Source organism: Oncorhynchus nerka, linkage group LG21 (genome assembly GCF_034236695.1).
Source record: "Oncorhynchus nerka isolate Pitt River linkage group LG21, Oner_Uvic_2.0, whole genome shotgun sequence".
Taxonomy (NCBI): domain Eukaryota; kingdom Metazoa; phylum Chordata; class Actinopteri; order Salmoniformes; family Salmonidae; genus Oncorhynchus; species Oncorhynchus nerka.
In genome coordinates this window covers 11,602,489-11,628,033 of record NC_088416.1, presented here as the reverse complement: position 1 = coordinate 11,628,033, position 25,545 = coordinate 11,602,489, and the positions used below count along the sequence as shown (strand labels likewise).

Genomic DNA, 25,545 nt, shown 5'->3' with positions numbered 1-25,545 from the left:
TTACAACAAGAAGAGGCGGTAAAGCGAGTGAACAGACTGAAATCCAGTTCCATATTTTTTTTCAAACGAGGAAAAAACAGTTCCATGTTTTATGTTTGTCCACTGTGTCGAGGTCATTCAATGTGGATGACTGGAAGAACACACCAAACATTTTTGTTATGCAATGGTTTGCTACATATTAGCGCGCTAGTCGGTAAACAATTTGTAAAAATGAACAATGCAATAGGTAGTCGTTTTCTCAATGGTAGTTGTATCTGCCGGAGAGTCTTGAAAAAAGGCAGCGTTAGATTGCTGGTCCCTCAACAACATGATTCAGCTCATTCGCAAAGAAATGTCATGACAGCTCATTCAATATTTCCACCGGTGAGAGAGTTGTCTTCTAAAATTCGGTGTTCTCAATGGACTGAAATTCAGAGGCAGTTGTCAGGCAGGGCTGGAGGTACGATGAATGTATTTGACAGGACTATGAAGAGGAGACAGAAGAAATGGGCTGCATCGCTACAAGATAGTGACAAATATGACTATCTGAGAGATGAGGTATGCTGTATTTGTATGATATATTTAGTCTTATCCTAGCTCTCTTTTATCCAAGGAAATGTATGTGTTCTGGTACTGTTCATATTCATTTGCAGGTTGGAAGCAGAGTTGCAGACAGGGTCTATGACATTGCAAGGTAAGGCAACAGAAGTTGTGGTGCATAGACTTTGTATGAAAATTGTCACATTCATGGCACTGTTGTTGAAATTTAAGTTTATATTTGTGCATGTGAGGGTGTGCATTTTGCTGACATTTTGGACTTATTTTCACAGGACATTTCCTTTGGCATTGGACATTGGCTGCGGGAAAAGTCACATTGCTGAGCATTTGCACAAGGTAGCCTTCAATGGTTGTTCATAAACAGGCGGGGAGCATTTTAAACAATAACAGCATTCCCCACACGTTTCGGTAGAAAGTTGGAGGCTGTAGAAATTTAACCACTCTCAAATTCATAGACAGAGCTATGCAATATATCCATGATATCAAAATTATAGTTTTAACCATGTTTTAAGGCTATATCATGTTTGTTTACATTTACTTTGTTGACAAACATTATAGTAAAATAAGCTTTTAAATGTTTTGGGTTCTGATGGGGTACAACAGAACAAAGCTTATGAGGCATTTATTAGCTATATTCGTCAAGAATCAATGGGCACATAACATACATTTATAAGTTCAAAATGGATGTAGATTGTCCTTTTAAGGTAGGGAAAACATCAACTCACAAGATGTATGGCTTTCTGAATATTGAATTGTGCTTCCATTTTCAGGAAGTAGTTGAGCAGCTCTTCTTAACTGATATCTCAGAAAAGTCTTTGGTGAGTTATATCCAATTAAATGACTAATGTTCTGTTAGAACACCCACAGTCTAAGTGGAATGATTGTGTTTATGAGCAGAGACCACTAACTATAGATCAATAGATTGATGGAATATCCTGTCAAATCAGAGGCATGTTATGGAGGGACTTCTGTTTTTTCTTCTTCTGGATGATCTAACGCTCTTCTCGCTCCTCAGAGAAGCACAAGACGAAGTGAGATCCCTACCCGCTGTGTCATGGCCGATGTAGAGTTTCTACCCTTTAAAGAAAACACATTTGATCTGGTGGTCAGCAGCTTGAGGTGATTTGGCCCTGTAGATGATTCTGACATAATATTCGATTCGAGTCCTCCGAGTCATATTCCCCAGGGTTTAGTATGGCTTGCTTGCAACACAAAATGATCTAGTACTGTATGTTTCTCCTGTTTAGCCTACACTGGATCAATGATCTCCCTGGAGCCTTGAGACAGGTAACTGACAGCCTCATATTATTCTTTTTTTACATCTGTACTTTGTCTATTGCCGGCTGTTTTTCCAAATACGTTACCTTCTTATAACATCATAATTACGCATAGGATTCAGGATTACAACAATCCTGGTTCTTCCGTCTGTATCACTGTGCTGTCATTATAATCCCTCTCCCTTCCCAAAGATCAACCAGGTCCTGAAGCCAGATGGGGTGTTCATTGGGGCCATGGTGGGCGGGGAGACCCTGTATGAGCTGCGCTGCTCCCTGCAGCTGGCTGAGCTCGAGCGGGAAGGGGGGTTCTCCCCCCACGTGTCCCCCTACACGGCCGTCACAGACCTGGGCAACTTGCTGGGCCAGGCAGGCTTCAGTATGCTGACAGTGGTGAGGCCTTGGGTGTCCATAGCCATAGATTTACAATATATATACACAGTCTAATATGAGTGTTCTATTTAATTCTGTGGTTCTGGCTGTGAATCTAGCGATTAGCTAGAAATTATAATGATGCCGCAATATTTGTGTTTGAGGCAAGCGATTTATATTACACTTTGTTTTCTGTAGGACATTGATGAAATTCAAGTGCACTATCCTGGAATACTTGAGGTCATGAGTGACCTGCAAGGTAGGCCTACTGTGTACCACAGTCATACTGTTGTAGATCTGTGCTTTTTGTTCATACTGAGTTTTTATAGTTTAATTGTTTCTATTCATCTTCTCATAGGTATAGGCTCATAGGACAGGCAGTTGAATAATGTTTAGTGCCTGAATGCTGAGTTTTCACCATTGTCTCAACTCTCCAGGTATGGGGGAGAGCAACTGCGCTTGGAACAGGAAGTCCATGTTGCACAGAGACACCATTTTAGCTGCAGCTGCAATCTACCAAGGTGAGCTACATAGTAGATAAATACATATTTGAAATTAAACCATCTTATACTATTATTATCATCCATACATACTGTTCCGGGCTGGCAGCATTCTGGATCATTGCTACTCTAACTTCCGCGATGCATACAAAGCCCTCCCTCGCCCTCCTTTCGGCAAATCTGACCATGATTCCATTTTGTTGCTCCCAGCCTATAGACAGAAACTAAAACAAGAAACGCCCGTGCTTAGGTCTGTTCAATGCTGGTCCAACCAATCGGATTCCACACTTCAAGATTGCTTCGATCACGTGGACTGGGATATGACACAGGACTGATGGTAGCGCTCGCCTCGTCTTCTCTGGACAAGCTTTTTTCCGGATGCCTCAAACAATCGGAAAGAGGATTCATCAGAGAAAATTACTTTACCCCAGTCCTCAGCAGTCCAATCCCTGTATCTTTCACAGAATATCAGTCTGTCCATGATGTTTTTCCTGGAGAGAAGTGGCTTCTTTGCTGCCCTTCTTGACACCCGGCCATCCTCCAAAATACTTCGCCTCACTGTGCGTGCAGATGCACTCACACCTGCCTGCTGCCATTCCCGAGCAAGCTCTGTACTGGTGGTGCCCCAATCCCGCAGCTGAAGCAACTTTAGGAGACGGTCCTGGCACTTGCTGGACTTTCTTGGGCGCCCTGAAGCCTTTTTCACAACATTTGAACCGCTCTCCTTGAAGTTCTTGATGATCCGATAAATGGTTGATTTAGGTGCAATCTTACTGGCAGCAATATCCTTGCCTGTGAAGTCCTTTTTGTGCAAAGCAATGATGACAGCATGTGTTTCCTTGCAGGTAACCATGTTTTACAGAGGAAGAACAATGATTCCAAGCACCACCCTCCTTTTGAAGCTTCCAGTCTGTTATTCTTAACTTGTCCTCATCAACATTCACACCTGTGTTAACGAGAGAATCACTGACATGATGTCAGCTGGTCCTTTTGTGGCAGGGCTGAAATGCAGTGGAAATGTTTTTTAGGGATTCAGTTCATTTGCATGGCAAAGAGGGACTTTGCAATTCATCTGATCACTTCATGACATTCTGGAGTATATGCAAATTATCATCATACAAATATGAGGCAGCAGACTTTGTGAAAATTAATATTTGTCATTCTCAAAACTTTTGGCCACGACTGTATACGCTGATTCAGTGAGCGAGTTTGAGTAAGTGCATTGGAGATGTACCCACGGTGACTATTAAAACCTTCCCCAACCAGAAACTGTGGATTGATGGCAGCATTCGCGCAAAACTGAAAGCGCAAACCACTGCTTTTAATCATGGCAAGGCGACCGGAAACATGACCGAATACAAACAGTGTAGCTATTCCCTCCGCAAGGCAATCAAACAAGCATCAGTATAGAGACAAAGAGTCGCAATTCAACGGCTCAGACACAAGACGTATGTGGCAGTGTCTACAGTCAATCACGAATTACAAAAAGAAAACTAGCCCCGTCGCGGACATGGACGTCTTTGCTCCCAGACACATTAAACAAATTCTTTGCTCGCTTTGAGGACAATACAGTGCCACTGACACAGCCCTCTACCAGATCCTGCGGGCTCTCCTTCACCACGGCCAACGTGAGTAAAACGTTTAAACGTGTTAACCCTCACAAGGCTGCAGGGCCAGACGGCATCCCTAGCCGCATCCTCAGAGCATGCGCAGACCAGCTGGCTGGTGTGTTTATGGACATATTCAATCAATCCCTATCCCAGTCTGCTGTTCCCACATGCTTCAAGAGGGTCACCATTGTTCCTGTTCCCAAGAAACCTAAGGTAACTGAGCTAAATGACTATCGCCCCGTAGCACTCACTTCCGTCATCATGAAGTGCTTTGAGAGACTAGTCAAGGATCATATCACCTCCACCCTACCTGACACGCTAGACGCACTCCAATTTGCTTACCGCCCCAATAGGTCCACAGACGACGCAGTCGCAATCACACTGCACACTGCCCTAATCCATCTGGACAAGAGGAATACCTATGTAAGAATGCTGTTCGATTACAGCTCAGCATTTGACACCATACCACCCTCCAAACTCGTCATTAAGCTCAAGATCCTGGGTCTCGACCCCACCCTGTGTAACTGGGTCCTGGACTTTGACGGCCGCCCCCCCCCAGGTGGTGAAGGTAGAAAACATCTCCACCCCGCTGATCCTCAACACTGGGGCCCCACAATGGTGCGTTCTCAGCCCTCTCCTGTACTCCCTGTTCATCCATGACAGCGTGACCATGCATGCCTCCAACTCAATCATCAAGTTTGCAGATGACACTACAGTGGTAGGCTTGATTACCAAAACGAGACGGCCTACAGGGTGCGCCGCTGGGCCAATTGTTCACCGCCCTATGGCCGGTTGTTAGACAGCCTGGGATCAAACCCGGGTCTGTAGTGATGCCTCAAGCACTGCGATGCTGTGCCTTAGACCACTGTGCCACTCGGGAGGGCTGTTCATCTTTCCCTCGATCCTGACTAGACTCCCAGTCCCTGCCACTGAAAAACATCCCCACAGCATGATGCTGTCACTACCATGCTTCACCGTAGGCATGGTGCCAGGTTTCCTCCAGACGCAATGCTTGACATTCAGGCCAAAGAGTTCAATCTTGGTTTTATCAGACCAGAGAATCTTGTTTCTCATGGTTTGAGAGTCTTTAGGTGCCTTTAGGCAAACTCCAAGTGGACTGCATGTGCCTTTTACTGAGGAGTAGCTTCCTTCTGGCCACTCTACCATAAAGGCCTGATTGGTGGAGTGCTGCAGAGATGATTATCCTTCTGGAAGGTTCTCCCATCTCCACAGAGGAACTCTGGAGCTCTGTCAGAGTGGTCACCTCGGGTTCTTGGTCACCTTGGCCAGCCAGCCAGCTCCAGGAAAAGTCTTGGTGGTTCCAAACTTCTTCCATTTAAGAATGATGGAGGCCAATGTGTTCTTGGACCTTCAATGCTGCAGAAATGTTTTGGTTCCCTTCCCCAGATCTGTGCCTCGGCACAATCCTATCTCGGAGCTCTACGGACAATTCCTTCAACCTCATAGCTTTGTTTTTGCTCTGACATGCACTGTCAACTGTGGGACCATATATAGACAGGTGTGTGCCTTTCCAAATCATACCCAATCAATTGAATTTACCACAGGTGGAGTCCAATCAAGTTGTACAAATATTTAAAGGATAATCAATGAACACAGGATGCACCTGAGCTCAATTTTGAGTCTCATAGCAAAGGGTCTGAATACTTATGTAAATAAGGAATTTTACTTTATGTATAATGTACAAAAATTTATAAAATCCTGTTTTCACTTTGTCATTATGGGGTATTGTGTGTAGATTGGAGTTAAACATTTTTTTTTATACATTTTAGAACAAGGCTGTAATGAAACAATATATGGAAAAGGGAAGGTTTCTGAATACTTCCCGAATGCACTGATTTGATGTATATCAAACACTACATGCCAAAAGTATGTGGACACCCCTTAAAATTAGTGCATTAGGCTTTTTCAGCCACACCCGTTGCTGACTGGTGTATAAAATCGAGCACACATCCATGCAATCTCCATAGACAAACATTGGCAGTAGAATGGCCCGTACTTAAGAGCTCTGTGACTTTCGACGTCATAGGATGCCACCTTTCCAACAAGTCAGTCCGTCACATTTCTGCCCTGCTAGAGCTGTCCCCGACAACTGTAAGTGCTGATATTGTGAAGTGGAAACGTCTATAAGCAACAACGGCTCTGCCGCGAAGTGATAGGACACAAGCTCTCAATGGGACCGCAGAGTGCATAAGCGCTCACAGCGAATTGGATTCTGGAACAGTTGAAATGCGTTCTCTGTAGTGATAAATCACGCTTCACCATCTGGTAGTTCGACGGACGAATCTGGGTTTGGCGGATGCCAGGAAAACGCCAACTGCATGAATGCATAGTGCCAACTGTAAAGTTTGGTGAAGGAGGAATACTGGTCTGGGCTGTTTTTCATGGTTCGGACTAGGCCCCTTAGTTCCAGTGAAGGGAAATCGGAACGCTACAGCATACAGTGACATTCTAGACAATTCTTTCCAAATTTGTGGCAACAGTTTGGGGAAGGTCCTTTCTTGTTTCAGCATGATAATGCGCCCATGCACAACGCGAGGTCCATACAGAAGTGATATATCGCCCTGACCTCAACCACCTTTGGGATGAATTGGAACACCAACTGCAAGCCAGGATCGCCCAACATCAGTGCCCGATCTCGGTAATGCGCTTGTGGCTGAATGGAAGCAAATCCTCGCAGCAATGTTCCAACATCTAGTTGAAGTCTGAGGTTTGCCTACACCTTCGCCAAATACATTTAAACTCGGTTTTTCACAATTCCTGACATTTAATCCTTCAAGTGGATCACCACTTTATTTTAAGAATGTGAAATGTCAGAATAATAGTAGAGAATGATTTATTTCAGCTTTTATTTCTTTCATCACATTCCCAGTAGGTCAGAAGTTTACATACACTCAATTAGTATTTGGTAGCGTTGCCTTTAAATTGTTGAACTTGGTTCAAACATTTCAAGTAGCCTTCCACAAGCTTCCCACAATAAGTTGGGTGAATTTTGGCCTCCTTGCTCGCACACGCTTTTTCAGTTCTGCCCACAAATTTTCTATAGGATTGAGGTCAGGGCTTTGTGATGGCCACTCCAATACCTTGACTTTGTTGTCCTTAAGTCATTTTTCCACAACTTTGGAAGTATGCTTGGGGTCATTGTCCATTTGGAAGACCCATTTGCAACCAAGCTTTAACTTCCTGACTGATGTCTTGAGATGTTTCTTCAATATATCCACATAATATTCCGGCCTCATGATGCCATCTATGTTGTGAAGTGTAAATAAAATGAAGACGTTGAAATGAATTATGCCTACTCGAATTTGCCTATTTTCATCACCGTGAGCTGTCCATTTCCGATTAATAGTGCCCAGGCGGCTGCTTCAAATTTAAGCACCACAATGTAGGTTACTCTTACCTGGCTTATTGTGAGGGCGATAACTCTGATAAATAGGCCTACATTATGGGCAAGAAACATTTTATTTTTAATAAAGTGAATTATCAGTTGAACTCCGGTTCTCCTTTTATATACACCTTCCCAGCAGCTCTCTGTTTCTGTGCTTTTCGAGCATGCTCTTCGTAGCCTATAGGCTATGGATTATTTGATTGAGACCGTACTAAATAGCCTGTAGGCGCACTTGATATTGCGCACCCAGCAGAGAATCAGAGATGAGGGGTGGCATCAGGCACACATCGATATATAGCCTAATACTCCACCGATTCTAAAACCCTGAGAAATATTGACATTTCATCAATTACATTACCCTCCCCTGGACTAGTAAAAAAAAACACTAAACCCTCCCCTTGACTGAAATTGAAAAGGCATGGCCCTCCCCCATTTTACTCTAGGTACCCATTCTGTACATTTCTATCCATCCCCAAGCAGAAGTAACTGTTATCAAACTTCTGCTTTAGAGAAGTGATCACCAACTCTGGTCCCTGGAAAGCTACTGGGTGTAGTGTTTGCTCCAGCCCAGCACAAACACACCTGATTCAACACATCTCGAGCAGATGAGTCGGGTGTGTTTAGCGCAGGCTTGGAACAAAACCATGCACAATCAGCAGCTCTCCAGTGCCAGTTGTAAACCCAGCCTGTCCCCTGCTTTAGATGCTGATACTCTATTTGATTGATTTCCCTCAGAGATGTATGGGAGTGAGAATGGGTCTGTTCCTGCAACATTTGAGATCCTCTACATGATTGGTTGGAAGCCTCATGACTCACAGGTGTGTGATCTTCGCAATTTACATTTGCAGAAATATAATGTAAATGACAATGGTGAAGATGTTGAATGCTGTTTTGTTCTTGGCAGGCGAAACCAGCTAGAAGAGGCTCTGCGAATGTGTCTTTTGGGGACCTCTCGAAGATCGGCCAGCCATCAACTAAAGACAAGTCGTAGAAAAAAAACATCTGCAGCCATTGCATAAAGAAAATTAAAGTATGGGGTAAGTTCCCCAATGAAGGTATTGGCGAACTACTAAAGTAGATAGGTGACTGGTTCCCAAGAGATGTCCACTCAATGACATGTCAGATGTCACTTTTTCACTGATACTAATCAACACAGATTCAGTGTAAGCCAGACAGTGATTGAGAAAGGCTACAACACTGTGTGTTTTAAGTGACTGATATACATGCTGTATGACAGAATTAGTTTCTCACCCATTAATAGCAAATGCATACATTTCTACATTAGATTTATTATTTAGTGTCTTGTGTTCCTGTCTTACCATGCTTCATGTTCTTAAAATAAATGCAATGATATAAATCTCCACTTTGTCTGATGATGATCTGTATGTATACTGTTTATACAGTGTTTGTCAGAAGTGGAATTCAAAATATTAACATATTGGACTCAAATGCCAAACCCACCACTGGTGTGCGTGGTCAAAGAGCTCTATTTTCATGTCATCTGACCATAGCACCGCCTGGAGTTTGATAAACGGCATTGGTATTTGGACCAGCGAGAGCATCCTGCCCCGTTGCAGCACAGCCTGGTATGGCAACTACTGGGCATCCGACCGTAAGGCGCTACAGAGAGTAGTGCATACAGCCCAGTACATCACTGGGGCCAAGCTTCCTGCCATCCAGGACATATATACTAGGCAGTGTCAGATGAAGGCACAAAAATTGTCAAAGACTCCAGTTACCCAAGTCATAGACTGGTCTCTCTGCTACCGCAGGGCAAGCGGTACTGGAGCGCCAAGTCTAGGTCCAAAAGGCTCCTTAACAGCTTCTACCCCCAAGCCATACGCCTGCTGAACAATTCATCAAATGGCCACCCAGACTATTTACATTGACAACCCCCCCCCCCTCTGTTTTTACACTGCTGCTACTCACTGTTTATTATCTATGCATAGTCACTTTAACCCTACCTACATGTACAAATTACCTCGACTAACCTGTACCCCAGCGCACTGACTCGGTACCGGTACCCACTGTATATAGCCTCGTTATTATTTTGTGCTACTTTTACTTTAATAAATCTTTTCTTAACTATTCTTGAACTGCATTGTTGGTAAGCATTGCACGGTACCCCTGTTGTATTCGGCGCATGTGACATAAGATTTGATTGCAACCGGTGCTATGGTCAGATGGTATGAAAATAGAGCTCTTTGGCCACACACCAGTTGTGGGTTTGGCGTTGAAAAACAGAAGTACATGCAGAAAAGTATGCCATACCTACGGAAAATATGGTGGTGCATTTTGATGTTATGGGGCTATTTTCCTACCACTGGTCCTGAGGCCCTTGTTTAAGGTATACGGCATCATGAACTGTACCAGGACATTTTACCCAAAACCTTGCCTCTGCCAGGAGTCTCATACTTGGGAGTGGATCTTCAAGCAAGACAATAACCCCAAGCACACATTGAACCCAATTGAAAACATATATGGTTTGAATCAGATATTCCGAAACTAGGGTACGCGCAATGCCGTTGGGGGTATGCCCCAAACAATATTTAAAAAATATACACTGCTCAAAAAAATAAAGGGAACACTTAAACAACACAATGTAACTCCAAGTCAATCACACTTCTGTGAAATCAAACTGTCCACTTAGGAAGCAACACTGATTGAAAATAAATTTCACATGCTGTTGTGCAAATGGAATAGACAACAGGTAGAAATTATAGGCATTTAGCAAGACATAAAGGAGTGGTTCTGCAGGTGGGACCCACAGACCACTTCTCAGTTCCTATGCTTCCTGGCTGATGTTTTGGTCACTTTTGAATGCTGGCGGTGCTTTTACTCTAGTGGTAGCATGAGACGGAGTCTACAACCCACACAACTGGCTCAGGTAGTGCAGCTCATCCAGGATGGCACATCAATGCGAGATGTGGCAAGAAGGTTTGCTGTGTCTGTCAGCGTAGTGTCCAGAGCATGGAGGCGCTACCAGGAGACAGACCAGTACATCAGGAGACGTGGAGGAGGCCGTAGGAGGGCAACAACCCAGCAGCAGGACCGCTACCTCCACCTTTGTGCAAGGAGGAGCAGGAGGAGCACTGCCAGAGCCCTGCAAAATGACCTCTGTTATTTAAATGTTCCCTTTCTTTTTTTGAGCAGTGTATATATATTTTTTAAATTCTTCCTGTTTTCAAACGGTACATTTGTTTTTTTTTCCTCGCCACAAATAAAATTAAACCATCTAGTGTTCAGCGAAATAACAACACAATGTCAAATACAGGTAGCCTAGTCAAATATTTAACTAGGCAAGTCAGTTAAGAACAAATTCTTATTTACAGTAACGGCTTACCCCGGCCAAACCCGGACGACGCTGGGCCAATTGTGGAATATGGGACTATGGGACTCCCAATCACGGCCGGATGCGATGCAGCCTGGATTCGAACCAGGGACTGCAGTGACGCCTCTTCCACTGAGATGCAGTGCCTTAGACCGCTGCACCACTCGGGAGCCAAATAAATAACATCCAATCACATTAATCGTCACTCTCTTGCGGGAAACCTTCACTCTTGCGCAGACATTTAGAAACAAAACATGACAATTAGAAAAATAAGCCACAGGAGTTTGAGCGATAATAATGACAACTTTTGAGTAGTAAGACATGTATAAAAACAACAGATACCATTAATAAGAAGGGGCTAGAAGCACCTTATATGGTGAGCTACTGTAAGGAAGTGCTATTTCTTATGCAGGTGACCAGCCTACTGCTATTACATTGCTATAGCTGAGACAACGTATTTTCACAGTAAAACATGTTAGGTCCCATACAGGATAGCTCCCACACCCACACACACAGCACACACACATTACACACACTAACTGCCGAGGACACACAGATAAGACACCCACACATTGGGAGGAAGAGACAGCCTTGACTTGCAGACAAACCAGCGCACACACCTAATCTCCTTTCTAGCCGAACATTGTGTGACTGAGGACAGCGCACACACCAAATCTCCTTTTTAGCCGAACATTGTGTGACTGAGGACGGGACCCGGAGGAACGACGGACGGCTCAACAGGACCAATCCAAGAAGACAACACCTCAACTGTGGCCAATCAAAAGCCAGAGACTTTCAGACTCAACCCACTTTTTGTACTGTACTTAACATGCTTACAATCGGTTATCGGGGCTTTTTCTGATGGTTCCTTGTGAGCCAAATGAACAGAGCCCGTATACGTTGTACCAGATATCTTTACTCTGAATAAACTGTCGCTTGTCATACAATTTACCACTTTGTCTGAATCGATCCTTGACCGGCTCACCCTTCTACATATCCCATTATCAACAGAATCTTGGTAGCAGAGGATGGTTTACTAACGATCCAGTCGAAGTGAGTTGATGTGGGTGTGAGAGGGCGAGTTGGTGAAAGGACGGTTCGCTGGAGGACAGGTGAAGACATTCGGGGGAGGACAACAATTCTGCTCAACTCGGGAAACTGATCACAAGGGTCGACCTTAAACAAGGTAAGCAAAACCTGTTAAATCAAACTTTGCCTATTGTCGTAAAGTCTGTCCAAATTTTGATCAGTATTACCGAGTGAGTATGAATTCTTGTGTAAATTTATAATTTATTGACAAGTCGGAGAACAGTGAAGTAAACATATGTGGTAAAAAACCGGCGACGGCCGTAGTGATAGAGATCATTGATAGAGATCAGTAAGGGAATAAATTAAATTTTATTCATTAAACCTGGCGCCGAGGGGATAAATTGTAATTTTGTCCCGTGACCCGGTCGAGGCCAGTCTGATAGAGGTCCACTGATAGGGGTCGAACATATGTAATTGTGAATCTGATAGGGGTCAGTTCGATAGGGGTCAGTAGGGGAGAAAATTAAATTTTATCCGGGATAAGGTTGAATTCTATCCATTAAACCCGGTAGGACCGGTCTGATAGGGGTCGACTGATAGGGGTCAGAATATACATGTATTTGTAACTGTTTCTATTAAAATGCAATGCTGTTGTAATTGTTTCCATTAAGACTGTTGGTGGTTAGTTGGAGAGAGAGAGAACTATATAAGGGTTATTTGATAAATCCGAAACTTCTATGTATGTATCTATGACTTCTGTGTTAAATGTATAATCAGGAACAAAATGACTGATGTATAATTGAAATATCTGAATATAATATTTAATATGGAGACTAAATAGTCGAATAGATCCCTTGGTTGCGCGCTCCATAATGCTATACAAACCCATGCGTTTTTTCTCAAACTGAATATACGAGGGAGCAGCTCTGAGATAAGGCAGAGTACGTGGCTCCAGGAATTCATCACGGGTATTTACCAGTGACGGGCTAAGTATACTCAGATAGTCTGAATATATGTTTCAATTGGTCAAAATATACATATATATTTACTAAAACACACAATACATGACAAATGGTGACCCCGACGTGATCTGGTAAAAGGACATCGCTGGACATTGGTGTGCCAGCCGATTGGCCAGTACTGTCGTCGGACGGTGTGTCTCACAAATCCTGACCGGTCAATTAAAAAGGGTAAGCAGACACCTGTTGTGAAAAACTAAAGTTCTGCACATTGGAGTTATCCAAATTTAGTTTTGTGAGACACCTGTTTGATGTAAGTTACTAAATTTAAACTATTATGATGTGTGAGATTGGAAAATAGTTGAGAAAGTAATATCTCCATTGGCAACTGCAATTTTATTATTGATCAACCATACTTAATGGTGCATTGTGTATGGGATGTACTAGTATGCCTGGCTGGTAGGTGGTAACAGAGAACACTTACTACATGTATGAATGATGGGTAACGGGTGGCCACCAAAGCTTGAATGGATAGTCTGGGACTACATGTATGAGTGGTGGGTAACGAGTGATCACCAAAGTGCGAATAGAAAGCCATATGATGTGAACGTGATGTATTAGGCAGGGCCAAGTGTGAATGACGGATATTTAAATTGATTACTCTGACTTGAGACCGATTTAGCCTTCGGGAAAGGGTCTCTCTAAGGTCCTAACAAAGCATAGGTGTGTGTGAAGTACATTGGGTAGTGAAGTAAAGGGGATAATCCGGGGGACACTAGACTTCTTAATACCCTAGGGGACCCACAGTGCATAATTCAGTTCTTACTTTAGACATAATTGGGGGCCGATTTAGCCGTAGGGAAAGGGTACCACTTGGGTTTTAGTAAAGGCGTGGGTTGTTGGCAGTATTGTAGTGTACATGGAATGTCTTTGGAAATGGAAAAGGTGTTGAGAACGCTGAAGTCCACTCTAGAATTGAATGAAGGCAGAGAGGGTAAGGAGTGGAAGGGACGGGGTGAGAAGCTGTACAGAGAATGGACAGAAGGTGGGGCCATTGCATCTCCTACTGGTCTGCTTGCTGGGGAGAATGAAGATTTGTGTGTGTATGGTGTAAATCGAAGTTTACTGGCGTAAATGAAGATTTGTGAGACTCAAATCGTGTGCATGAAATACGCTGGATATTCAGTCGGGGACTAATATCGGTATGAATGAGGTCGGGGACCAAGCGAGTGTGGTACATTAGGTATTTCAGTTGGAGCTGGTACCGGTGAGAATGTTGAAAAAAGTCGCAGGCTTGCTGATGAGAGTTATATCATAGAATATTGAGGGGGTGTGCATGACTGTTGGAAAAGGTGTTAAACTCTATTAACGTAAAATTCTGTGTGTAGATTTATATTATGAGGTTTGAACTATACTAATATTGTAGAATTACATAATCAACATCTGAACATACTTACGTTAAACATTAATTGAGCCACTGAGTAATAGATAAGATATACACTAGGTACGGGGCGACGGGTGTGGTCGATGTAAGACGGGAGTGGTGTTCTAACCAAGTGCTGAGAAATAAGGTAGATTTATTTTGTTCTTTTAATTAATTTACACAAGTACTTCCCGGTTATTGATTTTGGTTTGATTGTTCAGATAACACCACTGAAATTAAACAGGAGGTTAAGGTATACTAACATTAGAATCTGTTTTCATTATGGGGAACAATGAAAGGCCCGCAGAGGGGATTGCAGGCTGAGGTTTTTATGTTAAAGGGACAGTGCACGTTTATCACAGTTGTGTGTGTGTCTAATGGCTGGGTATTTTACAGATAGGGGAAAATGCAGACGGAGGGGCCCTCCCCCGCACTGCAGAGACCTTGAAAGTTGGAGAGAAGAGAGGAGAGTTTTGGAAGGGGGGCCAGGATAGGCAAAGATAGCAGTTGCTGAGTGGAGACAGGGGAGAGAGTTGGACATGTGGAAAATGATGGGGGCGCTCCTACAGGATAATGTCAGAACAGAAGGATAATATACTAATCTTACCTAAGTCATTATTTAGAGTAGGTAAGGTTGTTACCTGGGCAGAGCCAGGTATCAAAAGGGGGATGGGTAAATTGTGGTCTAGGATAGGATGGGGCCTATTGGATAAGAAACTAATAATAAATAAAAAAAATGTAGCTAACAAATGGGCATAGAAGTTAAAGATATAATCAGATAAAACATATGAGAAATTGTTTGTTAACCAAGCCTGTATGTCCAGGATTTTATGCATTACAGGTGAACTACAGGTGAAGTCACTCAATCCAGTCCCAGAGGCTTGGGGACCATAGAAGACCCCTGGTGACAGCTAGCTGAAAGAGCTACCCAGATTCATATCGCACGGCGGCAGGGTAAGACACTTTTCACTGTCGGACAATAAACAGTGTTCGGGAGAAGAACTGGAATTAACAGAATTCCGGGGGCCATCTCTCGAATGAAGTAACCCTCCCTGTCCTGTCACCCCTGTTTTTGTTCATAGAAGTGAAGATGTGTCTGGCTCTGGCTAAGTGATGTGTATTTTGTTCCAAAATAAGCATAAGAGATCCCTAGATCTGGGTAGACAGGAAGTTAGAGTAGAGATTACATGATAACCGACTTTGGACAGTTCTAGGATTGGAGAAGAGGGTATCCTTATAGCATGGGGGATCCCACAAAGGTGGATAGGTTTTCCATGATATGGGGAAACCTGGGAGCACTGTTGAACTTTGTAAAGGTGATGAAATCCTACTAACCATCAAAACTATTAAGCTCTCTGATGCAGGCACTCACACCCTCGGACTACAAAGGACGAGGACAGACATGATGGGTGTGTTTTCTATTAAGGTGCTGCCAAAACCAGAGGTCACAGACGAACCACACTCCTCTACCACCACTGTGTTAAAAATACCATTCAGGTAATTAATGTTAGAGACTATTCGGGTATGGATCAATTACGCACTGAGACTGGTTTGGATGGTAGGGACAATTTGTGGCTGTCTTATATGAGGTACACAGCTAAAACCCTGAGAAGAAAGGACTGCATTATTTGTAGTCATGCTAGACCTGTTCTGGCTACACACCCATTTGCTGTAGGAGAAGGAGAGGGGTGGTTGTGTATTCTGAGAAGTTTTTACCAGGTTAAGCCCAATTCAACCCTCTGTTCCTCTTTGAGCCTTGTGTTTCCTGCAGTACCTCCTCATCGAGCCTCTTGGGGTGTTGAGGCATATGGGGGCAATTACAGTTGCATCACGGGTACAGGTAATGGCATTGATTATGGGAGATTGCCTGAAGCTGATTGCAGTAGTAACATAACCATTAATTCCACTTGGCCAGTTACAGGCCTAAACCAAACTAGTGGTCTGGCTGATGTGTGGTGGATGTGTGGAGCCAAAAGAGTGCTGAGACCCATTCTTAGAGGAGAATGGCAAGGTACGTGTGGTCTGACCAGTTTGATAATTCCACTGACCATTGTTGATGTTACTGCTGAACAGCTGTTGGGTTCTGTATCCAGGGGACCTGAAAACATTCCAACCCATGGGAGACATAGATGTAGTGCTCCATGGACAGAGGATGTAGTTGACATACACACTAACCTGTTGGGAGTGCCAGTGGGGGTTCCTCATGAGTTTCAGGCCTTGGGTAGGAATGATGGACTCTGGCACTTCCTACCTACTATGGGTCCAGCCATAGTGGATGCTAGACAGACTGCATGGATTAATTATATCTACTATAATCAACAGCGTTTTGTGAATTACTCCCGTGATGCACTCACTGGTATGTCTGAACAGCTTGAGGCCACATTTGGGGTTTCCAGACAGAATAGACTTGCCTTGGATATGCTTCTTGCCAGTCAGGGGGACGTCTGCAAGATGTTCGGTAAACAATGTTGCACGTATATTCCTAATAATACCAGTCCAGATGGTAGTATATCTAAGGCGGGCTTGATGCACTATCTGCTAAGATGAGGTCCATGGCGGGGGTGGAGGAGTCTGACTGTTCAAATGAGTTGGGAGCCTGGTTTGGTAAGTACACTGGTATGGTGGTTACTGGATTTCTGACCCTAATTCTTGTATTATTTGTTATTGATGTGATGTGCTGCTTGCATCATACCGTGTTTTAAGAAGTCTGTTACAGATGTGATGAAGGCTTCAGGCATGATGCCTTTGCTTGATGTTCCAGTTGGAGATGCCGATACTGAAGCATGCTTTCAGGGGAGGATGGGACTGACTGAGGATGACACATGGTATGCTGTGGGTGAGGTAGTAGAATACATTTTACACCACCACAGTTCCTTGTTATACATTTTTATGATAGGTTTTCTTTCCAGTATGTTTGTTCTCCCTGTTGTGAAGGTTTAGAGTCCCTGGGTGGCAAGGAGCCCACCTGGTACAGGATAGGAGTAGCTGAGAGGACCAGATGGTTTATAATAATGCTTTGCTCTGTTTTCCATGACCAAAGTTGTATCCTATATCTTACATGTCAATAAACAATAAAGTTTTATCCTGTTTTTGATAAGTGACACCCTTGTGGGTGTCAAAAGGGGGACTTAAATTTCACACCTTTTTCTTTTGTTCTGTTTTTAAATGAGCTGTTGTTCTCTTTTGACATGAGGGTTGTAAGTTCCTAGGTGGCTGGTAGCCAATCTAGTACATAGTGGGATCGAATGGAGGACATGAAGGTATTTTAAACTTTGTAACTGTTATGATTCATTGCTGAATTTATGTTCACACCCTTGGGGTTATTTTACATTATAGCCATTACCATATATACGATTGAATATTATCTGCTGTTGCCTTGTGTGGATGTATGTATGTGTTATGCAACCTAGCTGATTTGAAACATTGTTAAAAGTATCAGGGCCATGGGACTTTCTCATGATGGAAAAATACAGAGTAGCATGAAGACGAACTGTTCAAATGAGTTGGGAGGGGGGCACATTCAGAGCGGGGTGTTGCGAGAACAAGCGGTCTTTTGTTAGATAACAGGAGCCAGGTGCGAGATAACAGTATGGAGCATAAGACCCATCTTTCAGTTTTTGCAGCCATTTTAGTGTTGTGCGGATTTTGAGCTTCTCCATTCTATGTCGTGCCTCTTCTAAATTGGGAAGAAGGGGCATGTGGACCATTCCGCCTGACTTGCCTAGTTTATGTCACATCTCTTAGGAGATGTGAAGAGAGGGAATCACAAAACTTTTCCTTCTGGGAAAAGTTTTCTTTTTGTGTCTGGATCTAGTTAGGTTGTGTCACGTCTCTGGGGAGATGTGAAGAGAGGGATTTGTAAGGAAGTGCTATTTCTTATGCAGGTGACCAGCCTACTGCTATTACATTGCTATAGCTGAGACAACGTATTTTCACAGTAAAACATGTTAGGTCCCATACAGGATAGCTCCCACACCCACACACACAGCACACACACATTACACACACTAACTGCCGAGGACACACAGATAAGACACCCACACATTGGGAGGAAGAGACAGCCTTGACTTGCAGACAAACCAGCGTACACACCTAATCTCCTTTCTAGCCGAACATTGTGTGACTGAGGACAGCGCACACACCAAATCTCCTTTTTAGCCGAACATTGTGTGACTGAGGACGGGACCCGGAGGAACGACGGACGGCTCAACAGGACCAATCCAAGAAGACAACACCTCAACTGTGGCCAATCAAAAGCCAGAGACTTTCAGACTCAACCCACTTTTTGTACTGTACTTAACATGCTTACAATCGGTTATCGGGGCTTTTTCTGATGGTTCCTTGTGAGCCAAATGAACAGAGCCCGTATACGTTGTACCAGATATCTTTACTCTGAATAAACTGTCGCTTGTCATACAATTTACCACTTTGTCTGAATCGATCCTTGACCGGCTCACCCTTCTACATATCCCATTATCAACACTACTGAGTGGCTAGGACAGGCAAGCCCCATACTATTGTGGAGGACTTCATTCTTCCTGCTGCCACGGATATGGCTGGGACAATGCTGGGGGAAAAGGACCCCAAAAACTATACAGACAATGCCTTCATCAAACAACACTGTTTCACAACGCATCAGTGACATGTTTTGAAACAATTACTGCTTCGCATACAAGCCAGGGAATTATATGCGTTACAGCTGGATGAGTCAGACGTGGCGGGCCTGGCACAGCTCCTGGTATATGTCCATTACATTTATGGGGGGTCAATTAAGGAAGACATCCTCTTCTGCAAACCAGGACAACATGAGGATATTTTTTAAGTACTGGACAGCTTTGTGACATCAAATGGACTTTGGTGGCCAAGATGTGTTGGTATCTGTACTGATGGTGCAAAAGCCATGACAGGGAGACATAGTGGAGTGGTAAATCGCATGCTCCCGACGCCGCTTGGGTACACTGCAGCATCCACCGACAGGCTCTTGCTGCCAATGCAATGCCTGACAGCTTGAAAGACTTGTTGGACACAACAGTGAAAATTGTTAACTTTGTTAAAGCAAGGCCATTGAACTCCTGCATTTTCTGCATTATGCAATGATGTGGGCAGCGACCATGTAACGCTTTTACAACATTCAGAAGTGAGCTGGTTATCAAGGGGCAAAGTATTGACACATTGTTTTGAATTGAGAGACGAGCTTAAAGTTCTCTTTACTTGTCTGACTGCTTGCACGATAATGAGTTTCTCACACGACTGGCCTTTCTGGGTGCTGTTTTATCCTCGCCTGAAATGATCTGAATCTAGGATTACAGGGACTCGCAACTATATTCAATGTGTGGGACCAAATTGAGGCAATGTTTAAGAAGTTGGAGCTCTTTTCTGTCTGCATTAACAAGGACAACACACAGGTCTTTCCATCATGGTATGATTTTTTTGTGTGCAAATGAACTCAAACTGACGGACAATGTCAAACGTGATATAGTGCACCGGAGTGAGCTGGGCGCGCAACTACGCAGGTACTTTCCCGAAACGAACAACTGGTTTCGTTATCCCTTTCATGCCCTGCCTCCAGCCCACTTCCCGATATCTGAACAAGAGAGCTTCATCGAAATTGCAACAGGCGGTTCTGTGAAAATTGAATTGCCATCTGCCACTGCCAGATTTCGGGATAGGGCTGCGCTCAGTTTCTTGCCTTGGCAAATCGCGCTATTAAGACACTGATGCCCTTTACAACCACGTACCTATGTGAGAGTGGATTCTCAGCCCTTAATAGCATGAAACCTAAATACAGGCAGACTGTGTGGAAAATTATTTACGACAGACTCCAACACAGCATTGCAGAGGTATGTTCATCCTTTCAAGCACACCCTTCTCAATATGTGGTGAGTTATTCACCATTTTTTATGAACAAATAAGGTTTTACATGTAAGATGGCTAAATAAGAGAGCAAAATGATTGATTATTATATTATCATTTGTGCCCTGGTCCTATAAGAGGTTGTGACAAAAACAAAGTCATTCTTATGTTTTATAAGTGTCTTGTATAGTGTGTGTGTGGCAGGCTTACAATGATGGCAAAAAAAAAACTAATTTGAGAGTGCACACAGCTGGAGGTTAAATGTTTGAAGAGGTATGGGACTATAAAAAGTTTGGGAACCACTGGTTTGAATTAAAGAGGGCAGTCCATAAGCACAGACAAATGATACCAGGGATCTGGAAAGATTCTGCATGCATGAATGGTCTAAGATCCTTCCCCAATGTGTTCTCCAATCTCATTAAACATTTTTAGAAAAAGGCTCAGTGTCGTTATCCTCGCAAATTGTAATCACCCTGTGGGGAGTAAGGTAACATGGAGCAGAGAAATAGATGGAAAAAAGGTAGACATTCCTACTGTTCAAGATGAAGTCTATGTCAAACACATTACTGATCCATGCAAACGTGGTTCAACAACAGACAAAGGCATTGGTTATAGTTAGAGTGAAAACCCCAGACTCCGATACATACTACTGCGATAGGCAACTAATAGCAGATCTAAGAGTGACATAAAAATCTGCAAAAGAGGTCCCAACCTACCCCACCACAAAGAGTGGAACCAATATGAATGTACAAAGCAGAACATGAAAGTAGAAGGCCAACAACCTCCCATAGCCCATTGGAAAGTGTGTGTTGCTTTGTCCAGTGGTTCCCAAACTTTTTATAGTCCCGTACCCCTTCAAAACATTCAACCTCCAGCTGCGTACCCCCTCTAGCACCGGGGTCAGCGCACTCTGAAATGTTGTTTTTTACCATCATTGTAAGCCTGCCACACACTATACGATACATTTAAACATAAGAATGACTGAGTTAGTCACTTCCCATGAGTCAGATTGTGACAGAGCTCTTATAGGACCAGGGCACAAATAATCATCAATAATTTCTCTTTATTTAACCATCTTACATATAAAACCTTATTTGTTCATCAAAAATTGTGAATAACTCACCACAGGTTAATGAGAAGGGTGTGCTTGAAAGGATGGAGATAACTCTGCAATCTTGGGTTGTATTGGAGAGTCTGTCTTAAATCATTTTCCACACAGTCTGTGCCTGTATTTAGTTTTCATGCTAGTGAGGGCCGAGAATCCACTCTCACAAACCACAATTCAAAAGTTTAGGGTCACTTAGAAATGTCCTTGTTTTTGAAAGAAAAGCACATTTTTTTGTCCATTAAAATAACATCAAATTGATCAAAAATACAGTGTGGACATTGTTAATGTTGTAAATGACTATTGTAGCTGGAAACGGCAGATTTTTTATGGAATATCTACATGGGCATACAGAGGCTCATTAAAAGCAACCATCACTCCTATGTTCCCATGGCACCTTGTGTTAGCCAAGTTTATCAGTTTAAAAGGCTAGTTGATCATTAGAAAACCCTTTTGCAATTAAGTTAGCACAGCTGAAAACTGTTGTCCTGATAAAGAAGCAGTAAAACTGGCCTTCTTTACTGGTTGAGTATCTCGAGTATCAGCATTTGTGGGTTCAAATACAGGCTCAAAAAATGGCCTGAAACAAAGAGCTTTCTTCTAAAACTCAGTCTATTCTTGTTCTGAGAAGTGAAGGCTATTCCATGCAAGAAATTGCCAAGAAACTGAAGATCTCGTACAACGCTGTGTACTACTCCCTTCACAGAACAGCGCAAACTGTCCCTAACCAGAATAGAAAGGGTAATGGGAGGCCCCGGTTGCACAACTGAGCAAGAGGACAAGTACATCAGAGTGTCTAGTTTGAGAAACAGACGCCTCACAAGTCCTCAACTGGCTGCTTCATTAAATAGTACAGGCAAAATACCAGTCTCAACATCAACAGTGAAGAGTTGACTCCGGGATGCTGGCCTGCTTTAATCAATGATTTTGGAGTGCTTGTGAACGATAATGATTATCTTCATATTGAGATATTGGTCAAAAAGGAGAGCTGCAGCCATTGGTGAAACTGCTATTGAGGACATCGAGATGTGGCCCTGAATTTCTTGACCATGTGAACTTAGGGCTCTACAGCGAGGTCATGACCACCTTGGTAATTGTATTGTCTTGGTCAATTTCAAGATTGTTAGTTGTTGTATAAATGAATAATCCCTTGTTTATGTTAGAATATGAAAACAATAAGAAAAGATTACACACGAGCTAGCCTCGTCTGCCCCTCGATATTGTGCGCTGAATTGCAACAATGTGGCATTTCTTCAACTTGATATGTGCTGCGTCCAATTAACTTTTCTTGTACTAATACTACAGTGCATTCGGAAAGTATTCAGACCTCTTGACTTTTTACACTTTGTTAAATTACAGCTTTATTCTAAAATGGATTAAATAGTTTTTACCCCTCAATCGACACCCCATAACAGCAAAGCAAAAACAGGTTTGTAAACGGAATACCTGCTTCAGATCACTCAGGACCTCAGACTGGGGCGAAGGTTCACCTTCCAACAGGACAAGACTCTAAGCACACAGCCAAGACAACGCAGGAGTGGCTTCGGGACAAGTCTCTGAATGTCCTTGAGTGGCCCAGTCAGAGCCTGAACTTGAACCAGATCGAACATCTCTTGATAGACCTGAAAATAGCTGTGCATCAACACTCCCCTTTCAACTTGACAGAGCTTGAGAGGATCTACAGAGAAGAATGGGAGAAACTCCCCAAATAGAGGCATGCCAAGTTTGAAGCGTCATACCCAAGAAGACTCAAGACTGTAATCGCTGCCAAAGGTGCTTTAAGAAAGTACTGAATAATGGCTCTGAATACTTATGTAAAATGTGATATTTCAGTTTTGTATTTTGAATACATTTGCTAAAATTTCTAAAAACCTAGTTTTTCTTTGTCATTATGGGGTATTTTGTTTCAATCAATTTTAGAATACAGCTGTAACATAATGTAGAAAAAAAGTCAAGGGGTCTGAATACTTTCCGAATGCACTGTAATTCTAAGTATTAAAGATCACACCCATTTGAACATGAGTTATGCAATAATTGTTTCACCTCCCACACATGCGGTGACCTCATCTGCTCTAAATGATATCTCTAGAGACAAAACCTCTCATCGTCACTCAATGCCTAGGTTTACCTCCACTGTATTCACATCCTTGTCTGTACATTATGCCTTGAATCTATTCTTCCGCGCCCAGAAACCTGTTCCTTTTACTCTCTGTTCTGAACGCATTAGACAACCAGTTCTTATAGCCTTTAGCTGTACCCTTATCCTACTCCTCCCTAACATCTTCCGACAAGATAGAACTGCCAAAGGGAGCGGAGTTGCAATCTACTGAAGAGACAGCCTGCAGGTGACCTAAACTGGGACATGCTTAACACCCCTACAATCTAAGCTAGATGCCCTCAATCTCACACAAATTATCAATGAATCTACCAGGTACAATCCCAAATCTGTAAACACAGGCACCCTCATAGATATCATCCTGACCAACCTGCCCTCTAAATACACCTCTGCTGTCTTCAACCAGGATCTCAGCGATCACTGCCTCATTGCCTACGTCCGTAATGGGTCTGCGGTCAAAGACCACCCCTCATCACTGTCAAACACTCCCTAAAACACTTCAGCGAGCAGGCCCAGGTATTCTGGAAGGATATTGACCTCATTCCGTCAGTCGGAGATGCCTGGTTATTCTTTAAAAAGTCCTTTCCTCACCATCTTAAATAAGCATGCCCCATTCAAGAAATGTAAAACCAGGAACAGATATAGCCCTTGGTTCACACCAGACCTGACTGCCAGTGACCAGCACAAAAACATCCTGTGGCGTACTGCATTAGCATCGAATAGCGTCCGCGATATGCAACTTTTCAGGGAAGTTAGGAACCAATATACACGGGCAGTTAGGAAAGCAAAGGCTAGCTTTTTCAAACAGAAATTTGCATCCTGTAGCACAAACTCAAAAAAGTTCACCCAAATCCAGATAGCTGATGTTCTGAAAGAGTTGCAAAATCTGGACCCCTACAAATCAGCTGGGCTAGACAATCTGGACCTTCGCTTTCTAAAATTATCCGCCGCAATTGTTGCAACCCCTATTACTAGCCTGTTCAACCTCTTCTGTATCGTCTGAGATCCCCAAAGATTGGAAAGCTGCTGCGGTCATCCTCCTCTTCAAAGGGGGAGATGCTCTAGACCCAAACTGTCACAGACCTATATCGATCTATCCTACCCTGCCTTTCTAAGGTCTTCGAAAGCCAAGTTAACAAACAGATCACCGACCATTTCGAATCCCACCATACCTTCTCCGCGATGCAATCTGGTTTCCGAGCTGGTCATGGATGCACCTCAGCCACGCTCAAGGTCCTAAAATTATATCATAACCGCCATTGATAAAAGACAGTATTGTGCAGCTGTCTTCAACGACCTGGCCAAGGCTTTCGACTCTGTCAATCACCACATTCTTATCGGCAGCCTCAATAGCAGTGGTTTCTCAAATGACTGCCTCGCCTGGTTCACCAACTACTTCTCAGACAGAGTTCAGTGTGTCAAATCGGAGGGCCTGTTGTCCGGGCCTCTGGCAGTCTATGGGGGTGCCAGAGGGTTCAATTCTCGGGCCGACTCTTGTCGCTCTTGCTGCTGGTGTTTCTCTGATCCACCTCTACGCAGATGACACCATTCTGTATACATCTGGCCCTTCTTTGGATACGGTGTTAACTACCCTCCAAACGAGCTTCAATGACATACAACTCTCTTTCTGTGGCCTCCAACTGCTCTTAAATGCAAGTAAAACTAACTGCATGCTCTTCAACCGATCACTGCCCGCACCACTACTCTGGACGGTTCTGACTTAGAATATGTGGACAATTACAAATACCTAGGTGTCTGGTTAGACTGTAAACTCTCCATTCAGACACACATTAAGCATCTCTAATCCAATATCAAATCTAGAATCGTCTTTCTATTTCGCAACAAAGCCTCCTTCACTCATGCTGCCAAGCATACCCTCGTAAAACTGACGATCCTACCGATCCTCGACTTCGGCGATGTCATTTATAAAATAGCCTCCAACACTCTACTCAGCAAATTGGATGCAGTCTATCACAGTGCCATACATTTTGTCACCAAAGCCCCATATACTACCCACCACTGCGACCTGT

At 43.4% G+C, this 25,545-nt stretch overlaps 1 protein-coding gene and 1 long non-coding RNA gene across 2 annotated transcripts; both read left to right on the top strand.

The window, feature by feature from the left end:
- The first annotated feature begins 97 nt into the window (after positions 1-97).
- On the top strand, positions 98-9,062 carry LOC115103573 (arginine-hydroxylase NDUFAF5, mitochondrial-like). Its single transcript, XM_029624413.2, has 11 exons — positions 98-537; positions 633-673; positions 810-873; positions 1,308-1,355; positions 1,553-1,656; positions 1,785-1,824; positions 2,007-2,204; positions 2,382-2,442; positions 2,621-2,704; positions 8,435-8,517; positions 8,604-9,062. The coding sequence occupies exons 1-11, from the start codon at positions 121-123 to the stop codon at positions 8,688-8,690; spliced, it is 1,227 nt and encodes a 408-aa protein (XP_029480273.2). The 5' UTR covers positions 98-120; the 3' UTR covers positions 8,691-9,062.
- Positions 9,063-12,046: 2,984 nt separating this feature from the next.
- On the top strand, positions 12,047-18,864 carry LOC135563532 (uncharacterized). The gene is made up of 2 exons (XR_010460352.1): positions 12,047-12,216; positions 15,266-18,864. It is a non-coding gene; the product is annotated as an uncharacterized LOC135563532 (long non-coding RNA).
- Positions 18,865-25,545: the final 6,681 nt, after the last annotated feature.

Bases quoted from the DNA above. Each gene is read 5' to 3' on its own strand.
- LOC115103573 (XM_029624413.2), top strand. From the start codon at position 121: ATGTGGATGACTGGAAGAACACACCAAACATTTTTGTTATGCAATGGT. The intron at 674-809 runs GTAAGGCAACAG...TTATTTTCACAG, and splicing joins AGGGTCTATGACATTGCAAG to GACATTTCCTTTGGCATTGG. The intron at 1,825-2,006 runs GTAACTGACAGC...CCCTTCCCAAAG, and splicing joins TCCCTGGAGCCTTGAGACAG to ATCAACCAGGTCCTGAAGCC.